This window comes from Gallus gallus, chromosome 10 (genome assembly GCF_016699485.2).
Source record: "Gallus gallus isolate bGalGal1 chromosome 10, bGalGal1.mat.broiler.GRCg7b, whole genome shotgun sequence".
In the NCBI taxonomy this organism is placed as follows: Eukaryota; Metazoa; Chordata; class Aves; order Galliformes; family Phasianidae; genus Gallus; species Gallus gallus.
In genome coordinates this window covers 10,941,547-10,957,014 of record NC_052541.1, presented here as the reverse complement: position 1 = coordinate 10,957,014, position 15,468 = coordinate 10,941,547, and the positions used below count along the sequence as shown (strand labels likewise).

At 42.5% G+C, this 15,468-nt stretch overlaps 1 protein-coding gene across 1 annotated transcript in view; it reads right to left on the bottom strand.

Moving 5' to 3' along the window:
• Positions 1-11,459, bottom strand: part of PDE8A (phosphodiesterase 8A) — a 141,503-nt gene extending 130,044 nt beyond the window's left edge. Inside the window, exon 1 of the mRNA XM_046899148.1 lies at positions 11,028-11,459. Within this exon, the coding sequence (XP_046755104.1) occupies positions 11,028-11,093 (66 nt within the window). The 5' untranslated portion in view covers positions 11,094-11,459. The remainder of the gene's footprint in view (positions 1-11,027) is intronic.
• Between the last annotated feature and the right edge of the window lie 4,009 nt (positions 11,460-15,468).

The window sequence follows — 15,468 nt, the reverse complement described above, 5'->3', positions numbered from 1 at the left end:
AAATAAACAGTAGGAAGGGGTTCGATTCCTCCACGTCTCTGACTTCAAGCACATGCACAGTGTTCCCTCTTCAGTTGGTTATCTTTGATGTAAAGCCACTGCGTGTTGGCTACCAACTCTATCTCAATCCATTATAAACACTCCTTGTATAACATGCACCTTGCTTTAGCATGTAAAACATTTGGTTCCTAAAAACATGATAGGATGGCTAGAGTAACCACTAACCAGACATGCTGGAATGCCTGGAAGTGTCCAAGATTAGTCATTTGGCAGTGATCCTGGGGAAATGCAGTTTTACATATCCCACTCTGGACAGTAAGGTTTAGTGCTTGGGGCCCACATGCAGACCTGACCCCACTTCTCTGTGGAACACAGCTCACACTGGCTGCTGCTACAGCTGCCAGATACATGGGATATGATTGCCACAACAACCTGGATCCTTCGCCTTGTCAAATCCTTATCCAGCATATTCTTTTCCTCACCAAAAAAAAAAAAAGAAAGAAAGAAAGAAAAGAAATGCAAATCAAAACAAATCCTTTCCTATGCTTGACTGTGTGTCATATTTATTTATTCTGGATAATTTCAACTTCTGTGTTTGTCCATTGTAAGAAAAATGCATGTGTCATATGATCATTGATCAGAATTCTGGTGGGTGTTTGGCCATTGTACAAGAGCTCAAAGGTTGGAGAAATTTCATTCTAATTTGAGGGCAACAAACCAAGGTTACTTAAGAGCAACAGGCATGCTTGTCAGCCACACATCAATGCAGAACAAAACTGCATTTGGGTGTTACAGAGCTAGCAGAACCAAGAAGTGGCAATAGTCAGTCACGTTTGATGCAGAACTTGCATGGATGCATTTTACAAGGCTCCTATGCCTCACCCTGTGCCTTTAACTAGAAGTCAGGAACTGGCACACTCACCAGACCACGGACCTGGGCATCATGCTGTGCAGAGCTGCTGCGGCCTCAGCACTTCTGCTCAGAGCTGCAGAAAGTAAAGCAGTGAAAACATGCAGAAACTGGCAGCTGTCTTCATGTTTTTCACTTATTAATCTGCAGAAGTGAAGCCAAATACTCCTCACTCAGGACTGCACAGATGATATTGCTCCTTCAGTATATGACATTCATGTAGCATTCCAATCAGAAAAGAAACCAGCACGAGCAAATAGATGAATGGAAAAACGGATTACTTCAAGTTGATTTAAAGAAGGCATTTAGTTTTGCATAGGAACAAAAAAAAAAAAAAAAAAGGAAAATAGGTGACCAAAATAGGATGAAGCAATTGAAAACAGCTGAGATTTGACAAAAAGAAAGATCACTTCTGAGGGAAGAAATGTAAAAGCCTTATATATTTTGAAAGGCCAAATTATGCATGACTTCTTAATGCTCTAAATGGTGCCAGGTTATCCAGAATCCACTCCAGAAAAGTTTCTGGAATAGTTGATTATATAACTAAGCCAAAACCTTCAGCCAGCTCTGGAAAATCTTCTTTAGAGTCAGACTAACATTTTGTGAGCTCATGTCGATGTTGGAAAATTACTCCAGCTGTAAGCATGAGGGAATGGTTTTGCAAAGGAACCCCTGAGCCTTAGTCTGTTTTTATGATTTGCAATAAGACAAGGCAGAAGGGAAAACTAAAATAAACCTTGATAGAAAAAAAAATAAAATAGAAGTGCTGACTTGCATTTGCTGACAGAACCATTACTGTCCTTCCATTTCACAGTGAGCATGTTTCATGCAGCACTGGAAGCAAGAGCAGGGTTGTGCTTTATTCGAGCTGTACATTTGCAGACAGCATAGGAGAGTTCCTCAGTAATGCACACAGCTCCTTATGACAACATGTGTGATAAAAACCTATTTTACTGCTACAGTCAGTGTCCAAACCACACCAATCGTGATTAAAAATCCTTACCAAACCTCACAGAACACAGGAGAGAGGCAGTCATGGGCATCACTAAATTATTTTCCCAATTCTGGGGGCTTTTTTTTAGGCTTCTGGGCACATCCAAGGCTGAAAGCAGAGTCATCCTAGTGATTCATTCATGTTTCTGGTCACCAGCTGCTCTTTATGTGCTCTGAGTGTTGCCCTTTCACCCTTTAATTCTCCTTTAAAAAAAAAAGGCCAAAAGAAGTTAATGGATAAATGGCAGATCCTATTTTGTCCCTTTAGTCCCTTTAGTAAAACATTGGCAGACATCAGTGAGCATTCTGATTCACATGAGCACAGGTATGAAGCCAACCGGACAGTGTATTCCTATTTTTCATAACAAGTACAGATGTTTTCCTTCCACAAGTGTCCACACTTTTTTAAGTTACAAGAAAGAACTGCACTATAATAAGCAAACATGAGGTCAGACTGTCTTGGCTATATCAAACCAAATGGAAGACGAAAAGAGGGACTATGTGAAATCCAGGACATCTGGGAAACACTTTGTATACAGAGTCCAAAAACGGTGTACATTGCCAACCTGGCAAAGAGGACACAAATATTCCAAACAGAAGCCTAAAAAACCAGACAAATCAATATGTATTAAATCCAACCCAACATACGATCTGTGGGCTCCAGATCCATTCAGAATTTAAGTCAAATTTGGGAAATGACACGAAGAAAAACTCAAAACAGCACATTCAAATACGCTTTGAGAAGAGGGGTTGGCGTAGGTGATTTCCAGAGGTGCCTTCCAGCATCAACTGTTTTATGATTCTGTTAAGGGTTTTGCTTTGGTATTTTCTAAATTAAATGGCTTGGGTTTGATTTTTTTTTCCAGAATGAAAGAGGACAAAATTGAAGAGCTTATAAAGCAACATCAGGCACTTAGGACTGAGCAAAACACGATGCAGTTTTTTTTTTCTTCCCAAACATCTAAATTTTCTCCAAAGAAACTTCTGCTTTTGGTTTCATTTGACCTGTTTATTTTTCATATCCGGGGTGGGGTGTTCAAATAGCAAACCAGAAACACGCCACATTCATCCAGCTCTGGTCCCGACCCCTATCTTCTTATTTCACAGGTGGAAAAATTGCAAAGATTATTGACCCTTTCAGATGTACCCCAGTTTCTTCAGGAATTAAAGTACAGAGCAGGCATCTCCACAGCCAACAGTAGCAAACACTAATACGACAAATGCCAACACTGTGCATTTCCATGGCCTAGGTGCCTCAGAGACCTCCTTTTTAATCCACATACTCCTCCTCTACAACAGCACATCGTCATCATCCCTCTGAGGCTGGAAAAGGGGCAACGATTCACATGCATTCATTTTCCAAAAGATTTTGTTCCAAGGGAAATAAAAAAGGTGTTTCTGCTCTTTCATTTTCTCCCCACCCCTCTTGTTTCCTCTGGTCTATTTACTCTCCCTGTGTGGTCATTGACAGAAGAGAAACTATTTGGATATGGGGTGAGTGGAGACCAACAGCACAGGGAGCACCACTTCACAGCCAGCAGCCACCAGGGTCCCTGGTGTCTGGGTGTCCCCAGCTGGTGTCCCCAGGGTAAAGCACAGCAGTATTTTCCTATAAATACTGAAGGCACTTGTATTTCAGCTTTGTGCTTGGGCAAGCCTATGAGCAACAGTCTACCAAACGTCACACCAGCAGATCACTTACAGCAGAGCCTGGCTTGAGTTCATGTGGGGTAGGTGACTGTTTTGACCAACATTGTATATCTGTTGCCAGCATTGACTGGTGAGCTGTTCCCAAAGCAGACAGACACCATCAGTGCTCTTGTGCACAGGCCAATCCCATAACACGCTCCCCCTTAACACACTGCAGGTCTTTGTCCCCAGATTTACCTTCTGAGTGGAGGGAAAGGGAATTAGTTGTCCCTTGCAAGCCAAACTGTATCATCCAACTCTCCCCATCTTCCCTTTGCTACAGTTAGGAACAAAAATGAAAAGGGATGTGAGCTGCAAGTTTCCAAGTAGGTATCTTTTACCTTTCCCTCAAAATGAGAACTGATACGAAATACTCTTTCCTTTGAAAATGTATTATGTCTGTTTCTACTCAAAAGACAGCCTGTATTTGAATTCAGTAGTCAAAAGATTGCTAAGAGAGCATCCTCTGCAGTGGCCAAAATGTCTTTTAAGGGAGCTATCCCAAAGAGGGATGATTGCTCCAGCACAGAGCTGACAGAGCCAAAGCAGCCAGCCAGATATTTGGAGGAAGACTGCAGAACACAGGCATGTAGGTTGAGCAGTGGAGCACACAAGACTACCCTCTGTACCCAAAACAAACACTGTTCTGGTGCTGCTGCACATCACTGTGCCACTGGGGAGAAGCTGTTCTGCTCTGCATTCAGCCAAAGGTCCTTCTTGCAGTCATGCTAGGAATTAGTCTTTTTATCTCTGTGGGCCTTAAAGGCTATGACTACTCATTTCCTTCTGGCCAAACCGGTCTACAAAGAAGAGTAAGTCAGGATCCACTGCATGCTCTGAGAACTGTCTATATGGTCAACTAAAATCCTCCTTGTGCTCTATTCATTTTGAGGAATCAGTTATTAGACCTATGATCTCTAACTTCTGGAGCTGATTTGCAGCCTGATCCTCAGGACAGGAGGATCTACGCATCTGTGCACGCGTTAGGGAATATGGCAAACCCAAATCAGACAGCTGCTGCTGCTTAAGTACCTGTGCTGTGCATTTGTGCAATTCCACTGCTTCACTTCTTTAATCCAAAAATCTCAGAGCTCTGCTGCAAACATGAAGGAGCATCAATACAGCTATATGGGAGGTTTGGATTGGTAAAAATGGGGAAACATGCAAGGAACAAGAAAAATGCCAGACAAAGGGAGTGGACACAATGGAAGCCAGCTCACTGTATTAGCATTTGTTTGCTCACAGCAACACTTAAGTGCAAAGAAAACCATATCTCCATCATAATCTCACATTTTTTTTTACTAGGATCCTGCATATTAATTCCTATTGATTGACACATGAAACAGCACACTTTGATCATCTTGTTAGTCAAGTATTCTTGAGGCAATACATGACGCAGTTAAAGTCAGCCAGGTTAAGTCCTTGTGTACACAAGGAAGCTATTATTAAGAAAAGCCAATGATGAAACTACTTTTAGCAAGAAATAACCAGAGATTGAGAGCCATGTACACCTTGGAAAATTTCAGTTCATTTGTATCATTTTTCATGACTTTCTGCTTAGCATGACATGGTGCTGTCCCCTAAGCCGTGACCGGTTTAACTTGAAAGTCAAGATTTTGCAAGCAGGACTAGTGAAAGCCCCCGAGGCACCGAGTGTGCAGGGAACATGATACCTTCCCTCTGGGGGAGCATCTCCTTTATACAGTGTGTCTTGGTCTTTTAAACCTCTCACCAGCTTCAGCTCTCATCAGCTGAAGCTCCTGATTTTCAGAAGAGCTGATTGGTCCCAGCTCCTATTGATACCAGCAGGGATACAGGCACTGCAATACAGGGAAATCAGAACAGTATCACCAGCCTGTGTCTCTCCCATTGACAAACATGGCTCAGCCCCATAGGGGCCTTAACTAAGTCTTTATTAAGCCCTTGGATGAGTTTTACTGCAAAACAAAGCTACGAATGAGCATGCACAATTACACCAGGACAATAGCCTAAACTTAACAATCGCTTCCTGTCATTGTCTAAGGCAGCCCGCAGAGCAGAGAATCACCTCATGACAAATCCTTGCTGGTCATTTACCATCATTAATCTATACTGTCAGAATAAATTAGGAGTAGAGGAGCATGTTAATTACAGTGCAGATGACACTCTAGCTTTAATTATCATGACTTTGAAGTAAACAGTGTCAGATAATCGACATCAGCCACCATAAGTGTTTGCTGGAGGAAAGTGCTCTTAAGCTGATGGTGCTGCTGTCCAGTTTGCAGGGTCTGCACTTACAAGGCTGGAATTATATCATTACTCCTCTCTATTTCCATCCACATTAGTCAGGTCTATGGGCCACTTTTTCCATTGCCCATGATATGCCTTAAATTAGGGGGTGACCAATTTTGTCAATGTGTAGCAACCTAGCTTTATTTATAGAACACTTCAGATTAAACAGCAAAAGCACCCAGTGTCCTTTTATACCTTTTCATTTTGCATTTAACAGCTACTTATTCATTTTACTTACCAACTAGGGCTATGTTTTTATAACTTGTGGTTCCCAATTCAATATTATTTTATGCCACTTTCTGGAGGGCTAGGATTATGGAATAAACCTAAGCACCTGGAGAGTTTGGGAGGCACTGGGGAGAGCAGCCAGCAGCATCGCAGAGGCCTGCCTAGCCCATGAGATACGTGCAGCCCTTTCAAGCACAGAGCTGTGCCTGGGGACACCTCATGCACCAGGAGTTCCCTACGGAGCCCCAGGCTCACGTGGCCTCGGGGAGCTGCGCGTCACGCTGCTCTTATCTGCTGCTGCATGTTGCAAAGCAACGCCCTGTGTGTTCCTCCAGACCAGTGAGCAAAATGCAATACCCGAGAAGATACAAGGAGCCTGCGAGATGTCCTGCTTTGCTCTTGTGAGGAGAGAGCAAACCAAGGAAATCAGGAGTTAGAAAAATAAACAAATAAAGCAAAATTAAGGTGCGGAATTTAATCACTCAGAAGACGGGAAATTCAAGGCTATGGTACCCATGGCAACTACTATTTGTCCACAGTGTATGGAACATTAACCTTAACTCCATATGCGGAAACAGAAGAAAAACATGGGACATGTCAAGTATAAATGCATATTTCATGCAGCAGGTGCTCTGCAATGGCTTCTGCGGAAGTGATAATCAAATTTCCTGACTGCAAACCAGGTAAGGTCGTGCACAAGCAGCTCTTCTGAGATCCAGGCTAACATCACCAGGCAGAGCTCCCAGCTCAGCCTGAGCATGGCAGCTTCAAGGACTTGTTTGGCCACAGCATCCAGCCCTGCCTTCTAAGTTCCTGGCGACATTCAGATTTTGTTTAGAAAGTTGCCATCTGTTGATTTCAGGAATGTTGTGGTTTTTCTTTCAGTTGTTTGGGTCAACAAGAATTCAGCATTTATCATATGTTTTCCTTTCAAGCAACTAAAGCAACATCCATAGTTCAACAAGGCAGAGGTCCAGGCCATGCTGCGTGATCAGACTTGCCCGGGGGTCAGCACTGTGCCCTCCGGGCTACCTGCTGCTCAGACATGTGGCCATGTTCTGCCTGTGCCACTCCTCCTCACTGATGTCTCTGAAAACCTCAAAGTCAGCTCCAAAATTGACACTGATGGCCCTGCACCAGGCTAGGCTATAGAAGTTCTTCCAAATACCCACCAAGGGCTACACCTAAGTGCCAGAGCCAGATCATCTGAAGAAGAGCGTGTCGATATATGAGCACCCTTTACATGAAATCCTGCTGCATTAACAGGGAAGATGTCCAACAGCAGCACTGCTTGTCCCTCTGAGACACAGGGACTGTCCTCTGGGGGGTTTGTTACTGCTAGTGCAAACCGCAGGCCAGATCCATGCAAGCTGCGCTGAAATCATTGACCTAATTACATAGGGCCATTAGTAACCTTGGGCTCTTACAATCACAGAATCACAGAATTATGTAATTAGAGAATGACTTGGGCTGGAAGGGACCTTATAGATTACTGAGCTCCAACTCTCTGCTGCAGGTAGGGTTGCCAACCACAAGTTCACTTCTCAGAGAGTTCATCTTAAATGAGCTGTTCCTCACGGGGAATAAATCAATACTTGATATTGCACAGCAATGAAGAGCTGAACAAGACAAATCTTGGAAAAAGTCTGCATATATTTTTACAGAAGTCATAGTACAAAATACCTCAATGTTCAGGAATTAAACTGGACAGACAGCACTGGAATGTCTATGTACTAACCTGAGTCAAACCAGGTCTGAACACTACTAAAAAATCCACCTCCGAAGGATTTCCATTTCTGAATCTCTGACTTGCCATATATGGAAAGGAAATAAATGAGTTCATGAAAGCATTACTGTCACCTTTCTACTCTAACAGCTTACAGTAATGACTTTCCCACCCATATTTATTGCTAATCAAGATCAGCACCGCAAGAGGAGAAGGAATCATTTCTGCCAAAGCTCATGCTAAATCAAAATGATTTTTCCTAATTCTGTGAAAACAATAGCCCAGACAGACTTATCTGCAGCCCGTTAATGGCTTCAAGCCTCCTTTTTCCAGGAGTTAGCTCTTATTTTTTACAGCTCCTCAGGTTTCCCAGGCACCTCTTCCTTACAGCGGCAAGTTCAGCCTGAGCTGCAACAGAGCAGCAAAGCCGAAGCGCTCAGCAAGCACTGCTGAGTTTGTGTTTGAGGAGTTTCCTCAAAAGCAGCACAAGGTGTTTTGCCAGCTAATCTTTCCAGCCTGCAGCTACAGAGCAAAGCATGGCTGTGGACCTGTGTCAAAGGTACATTTGTTAACACATTTTCCCTGGAGTGCTAATTAACATTTACATCAAGTACTAGGAGAGCGAAAAAGCTTCAGCACAAACACACTGCAGGGAAATGCAAGGGGGAAATTCTCTCTCTCTCCCCAGATGCAGTGTGCTGTTTGCCCTTCAGGAGCTGGTGAAAATCCAGTTTGTTTTGTAATCTTCTGTTCTCTAAAATCAGATATTCTTGCAAGTTAATAACTAACCAGCTTCTTTTTATTTAAAAACCCCACAAGCCCATTTAAAATTCTATGAAAGCAGGGCCCTGTTGGCACTGGTGAGAGCCAGCCTGCGTGCGCACCTCCTCCCGAGTCGCAGCACAGGCATTGTCCCTCCTAATTATGGAAAATGATGATATTTTATGCTTTTATAGTAAACAAATAAATGAACATCAACACACTTTCACTTGCATCTTGAAATGAGTCTGAATCCTCTTAAGCTGAACACGAAGGCAGGGAACGCGAGCAAATGTTTGTAGCTGGATCTTCAATTACACATTTTGCGATGCCGACAAAGAGGCTCTAATGAGTAACATTTGTACCCACAATAACATACAGACAAAGTTATTTGCAAACACAGATTTGCACTTAGGAAAAAAAAAAAGTGAAGGCAGTTTCTGAACATCTGGCTAGCGAGCTATTCTCAGTATTATTTCTTGGTAATTGCTGGGAAGAATATGCTATCACACTGATGCAGTATGGTTTAGTTAGTTATGTATTTTAAGACCACAGTAACTTAAATAAGATTGAAAAAAATCCTCTAGGTTTTTCCCAGGGTAAAAAACAACAACAACAAATCTTTTTCCAGTCTTTAAAGCAAAACTAGAAAATTCCAGGTTAGCAGAGGGAAAATCCCACTGTATGAGCCATGATACCGTACTATGTAAAACTTCACAAGTTCTTTGAACATTTAGGCCTTGAGAGAGTGCAAATTATTACTCAGCATATTCTGTTGTTCCACAGCCATGCATCCTGCCCAGGCTCCCATGAACCCTGATCTGTACGTCTAAAGCACTGCCAATTTATTGAAGCAGTGCACATTTGCAGATATGTAGAAATATGACTGAGCAAGGGGCACAGCTGCACAGTACTTCCAGAAATCATTTTAACTCCCCACCTCCACAGGATCTGAGATGGGTAACAGACCATCAAAACACAGCCATTTTGGTTGCACGCTGCTCCGGAGTTCTGTGAACGTATTTTGTTATCTTTGCCCACTTGCCAAATACTCGGAACAATTTTCACCCTCAGTGTTTAAAACTTCTGTTGTTTCATCTCTTTTTTGTTTGGTTGGTTGGATTTTTTTTTTGGAGTGTTGCTTGCTTGTGCCTATTAACTGGATGTCTGTCTTTTAAATAAGAAAATAAGAAGAGCAGAGAATGCAACAGCAATGGATATTTTTGTTGGAGATACTCAGGTGAAGGGCGCTGAGCACTAATATGAACAACAGTCTGGAGAAGCAGTGATCAGTGCTGAGCAGACATCCAGCAGGACGAGGTGATTGTGTTTCTTTTGTTTGATCAGCTCTCGCAACCAAACGTACTGTCATTAGATACACACATTTCTGTATTTGCTGATGATATTTTTAACAAGTAGCAAACTCAGGTATTTTGCAGGTTCCCAGTTCTCTATGTTCTCTCCTAATTTCCAGTAACTCCTATCAAGAAAAAGCAATTTTGAGCTAAAATCTGAACTGGCACATTCCTGACATGATCCCACAGAGGCTTTCTCCAAAGCACCAATGTCTGTGCTGAAATCCTGGCCTCAGCACCAGCAACAGCAAAACTTCCACCAACCCCCTCCAGAACTTGAAAAAACAAGAAAAAAACAGTTTTGAGGGGTACAAGAAGATGGAGGTAGAATGCCCAGTTCCCAATTCACTAATCTTTTAATCTCATGTAACAGGATGAGATGAATACAAACATGCTAACCTGTCCAAATTGGAAGTCTTTCAGATTTCAAGCACAGGAAACAACAAGGATTTCTCAGGCAGGATGTCAGAGTTGTCCCTGTGGTTATATGTGAGCTGAGGACAATGTTGTTACATGAGATCAAATTACAAACACAAGCAAACAGAAAACAATCTCTGAACGTCACTGCCCGAGATTTGACAAGAAGCACAGCTGACCTGTTAGGAAAGTTAAATGATCTACAGCAAGCTTGAGGAGAATATTAGAAGTTTGCTGCTGGACACCACGTTCCACACAATTTAGTTGTCCATTTGTTTGCCCAAGTTAATGCCTATCTCACCTTATGCTTGCTGTGGTTTACTAAATGCATTTGACCTGCAAATCGCAAAGCAGTGGCTTTGCTAGCGTAAGTCATCTATGGATTTTCCAAGAACCTAGAAAACTGTTTTGATACTTTCCACAGCACAGAAACCTGTACTTACTCAGATATATGCAACTTCCCAGGTGGTTGATGACAGTAGCTAACCCAAAACATTACCATTTTAGTTCTATTTCTAATGCTTAGCACAACCTTGCTGTAAGGAATTTCTGAACTTGCTTACAATGGCTGATGTAGGATTTGCATGCATTCTGGTCCAAAGGCAATCGTCTACCAAAGTCACTTGGAAACAGCAGAAAGATATAATATTTTCTGTAGGTGGAAAAAAGAAGTCCTCACCTTGCACCGAGGACCATTTGAGACAGGTCTGGTTTCCAAAATATCTACTCCTTCATTTTCTTCCATGTCTGCTTATTTGAAAAACTTTGGTTTCCAAAGGAAAACATTAAATCACCCTCCAGGCAAAACCAAACCAAGTCATTCAGGCTCTAGCATTCCAGTTTGTCAGATCCCAGCAGTAAGCCACACACAAGCTTCATGGCCGTTTGCCTAATCCGAGGTTTCAGATCCCGGTTCCTTGCTGGATGACAGCAGCACAGTTCTTGGCCTTTCTGTTAAGCTCTGCAGCTTCTCTAGTCAGGTATTTATCTCTCTTGGGTCTTCCTTGTGGATTCCGATTTTCACATAACAAATGGCAAAATCAGATTATCAGATTCTGTCTTTCCAGGTACCGGAAGAGAGCTGACACTGAAGCTCTGATCATCTCAGGAGAAAGGTGAGAATGGAGTGCAGCAGTTTGGCCACACCTCTGCACTGCAGAGTTGGCCTAGGCCATAAAATCACAGGCAAGGTCACCCAGCAACCAACGTTCCACGTCACTGCAGCAATAAAGCCAACTTACATTCAACTTATTGCTGGAGTAGATAAATATTTTTATTAGATGAAAGGAATCCGGGGAAGATTGCGGGGGAGCTGGCTGTTCCTAACTCAGCACAAGCAGCCCTGGGGGTCCCGCAGCCTGGTGCATTGGGTGCACGTGCAGGAGAGAGAACACAAGCTCCTGCACGGATGCCTGCCACACACTCAGCTTAAAACAGCTTCCTTCTCAAAAGTCTGCATAAAAGAGGAACAAATTTACAAAATAGTCTCAAGTTCCCTGCCAGAGCCCATAAAAATCAGACTACTCGATAAGGCTGAGGTGGGTTTTTCCCAGCTGAGGAAGATTCTTCAAGCAAATGGATCATTTCTCACAGGTATTGAGTACCTACAGGAGCATGCTCAATTTAGAAAGACGTTCCTCTTCAAATACTTCGTGCACATCTTAGAAAAGGGCTACAATAAGTATAAATAAAAGCAAGTAACAAAAGATCAACCCTCTTTGTTCTGTTTGCACTGTGTATCAGGCAGTGCAGTTGCAGATATTTGGTGCCCAACAGTTTCAAAACAGACTGTGATCTCTGGCATCTATTTCAAGACACATGTGGCTTCATGCTCAGTGCAGCTGCTTAACTAGCTCAGGAAAGGCTTTCCCTGTAATAATCCCCAAAACAGAGGAGTCCAGGGCACTGGCTACTCTGGACAAGGAAAGTCACTTTTTCTTCTGTCCAATGCATGAATTTCTTCCTTGCTGAGCAATTCTTTATGATTATCCATATGGTAGCAGTCCATCTATTTATTTTTTAATGGGAACTATAGAGGAAAATTAAGTTTTGTCAAAGCAGAAAATCTTTTAATCAATTGATCATATTGGCAGTATCATTAAAAATTAGAGGTACAGGGATCAGATTTTTAGACCCATTTCTGCCATCAAAGCACAAAGTGCAGAAGTGATTTACTCAAGACCACATCCCAGATTCATACACTCATCTTTTTCATTAATCAAATAATTAAATTTGATTTCATGAAATATTTCTCAGCAGTTTAATTAAAATTGGTCTTTAAGGAGTTTGAGATTACATTTTACAAAATGGTTACTGACTCAAAGCATCTATCTAGGTTAGGGCATGAATAGAAACACTGTAGTTGCATGCCTAGCTGCAAGCCAGGTGTATGCATTATTGATTACACATCTATTTCAGAGAAATGAAGTCAAATATGGCAAACAAAATAGGCCAGAAGTGTAAGGACACAGATGTCTCTATGGAGCAAGGCAGGACAGCAAAGGATAAGAGTATGAATTTTGAAGCCAGTAGCCTGGTGTGTGCCCCAGATTCCCCACCTGTGCTGCAAGACTAGCAGTACACACACTCCTATCTCACAAGAACAGTGGGCTGTGCACTGAAGATATTCACTCCTTATCCTACCATTTGCCCACACAAGTTCAAGGAAAGCAAAGTCGACATCCCCTGTGGGTGACAAACTTGTAACATCGTCCCAGCCTTCTCCCAGTGATCAACACGTCTGTGTTCCTCTAGGTGCTGGCACATGTTCACTCCACTGCAGTGTAATTGAGTCTCTGACAACAAGTTTCGCCTATTTTGAAATAATTCAAGGGTCACAGGAACTCACTATCTCCACTAGCAGCAGATCGGCCAAATTACTCCCTGCCCAGCTGGAAGATTCTGCTGCACACAGGTTGGAGTTATGCCAGTCTTTGCCCAATTATTCACAAGGGCTCTTTATGACAGCAGCTTCAAGGACTCTCTGTTTTCTGCCATTCCTTTGAGTCTCTTGGGCAAAAATCTCAGATCGCTAATTGCCTGCTGAATTTTAAGAGAGAAGGCAAGGAACCCAGATGAAATATAAAATTTCTTCATATTTTGGCTTTGTTTTTTTTTTTCTTTCCTGTTTTCTCTTTACAGGTCACCCATTTCATGACATATTAGCTATGTCCCAGAGTAGGGGCAAACTAGGCTTCCAAAACTTGCTTGCATTAACTAACAAGCAAAAGATCTGTATCTAATTATCCACGTAGGTGTCCATGCTATGCCTCCTGCTTTGATGATATCCCGTGGCAGTAATTGTCAGAGTTTTTCTGGTTTTGAATTGGCCATTTCCTAATTTAAAACAGAGCAATTAAAGGAAACACTTTCCCCATGCACAGCATAACATACAATAAACTTTCCTACGGTTGCTGTGGAGAAACAAACTCAAGAAGGTTTTCAGCTTGAACCTTCAGTGTAAACCAGACATCTGTTCCAAGTTGTGTCAGATCACAGGAAGGAGAGCCCACAGCTTGGTTTTCTCTGGACTAATTTAGGACATCAGGACTCTCCCCATGGATTAGTCACTAACCTCTTGGGCAATGACAAGCCAGACACATTTGTCTGTGTAGCTCAGTGGTTTTCCCCTGTAAAGCAACAGTGATGTCTCTTCCCTGCGTCAGAAGGTGACTTGAGGCTGGAGGAAAATAGACTTCTCAGATCATTTGTAGTTGTGAAGTCCTGACTGTCAAGTTCAACCAGGAAAGTGAAGAAGAGTGGAGAAAAAAAAAAAAAAAAAAAGGAAAAATGCAGATGGGTCTAAAGATGGGTCTTGAAGTACAGCGCAGGAGTGGAGATCAGGAAGTGAGAGCTGTAATTGCATCTGGGTATCTGTTTCCTTTTTTATTTCAGGAGAGCCCACAGTATGATGCAGTTTTTCTCTCTGCCTCAGAAAACAGGCAGGAATAACATTTACCTCTGCAGGAGAAGAGCTGTTAAATGGAAGGGGCCATAGAGACAAAACAACCCTTTGCATTTCTAATGCAGAAGCAAGGAGAAATCCTCACGAACATGTCTGAAACGTATTTCTTTTGGATCAGCAGCAAAAGCTATAAACTATTTCTCATTTTGTTTCCTAAGGAAATTGCACTGTATTACTTGTGGGCTCTGCCTGAGTTTCTTGGGAATAGAGCCAAACTCCGTAGAGAGGAGATGTTGAGTTTGTGAAAATGGGTGGTCTGGCAGAGGGAAGGGATCCTGTAAATGCCCTGCTGAACGAGAAGCTCCCAGCTGAGCTCAAGCCATCAGAAAAGCTAATGTGGGAAACTAAAAGGAAGCTGCCAGTGCTACAGAGGGGTATGCATGACACCAAGCTGCCCTAAACCTGGCAATGCTGGGTTCTTAATGACAACCCAGCACTGTTCAGATCTCACCAAGCTGGGTGCTGGGCTGAACTCACAGTAGGCATGAGCATAAAACTCGGACCACAGGTCTTGCAGCCTCTGACCTAAGCCCTGATAAGGCAGCCCATTGCAGAGACTGCCCTGCTTATGAGTAACAAGCTGCTGTCACAAGAAACTGTCAGAATAGGTTAATTGAATCCTAGCACAACTTCAGTGCTATCAGTCAACATTAAACAAAGGTTTAATTTTTTTTTCCTTCCTGAGGCAAGCTGAAAGACAGGGATCAGGGCTGCTGTGAGAAAACATGGATCCTTGATTCAGTGAAATAAACCTGCTTGTTCCAGATTAAATAGGTTTGTGAGCTGAAATCAGAGTCTGAGTTATCGTAGTAATTACTGTATCTTGAAGATTGTTGCAAAGGCTTTAGGTTTTGATTTCTACTAGACCTATCTTGAGTGTTTGGCTGTTATAAATCTTGTTTAGGAAAGAAATCTCATTTTGCATCGTATTGTGCTCACCTTTCAGCAGAAGCGGGGACAAGATCTGAGTATGCCGGTGTTTGCTGACAGCTGTGGTGCAGTACAGCTCGTCTCCAGACATCATAATGAGGAAAATGAACTACAATTGTGAAATCATTGCCTAACAATTGATAAGGACAGCCACTGCAGTCCTCTACCCTGCCTCTTCTTAGCTAGTCTCCCATTTACCACATGTTGCTGGATATATAGAAAAGAG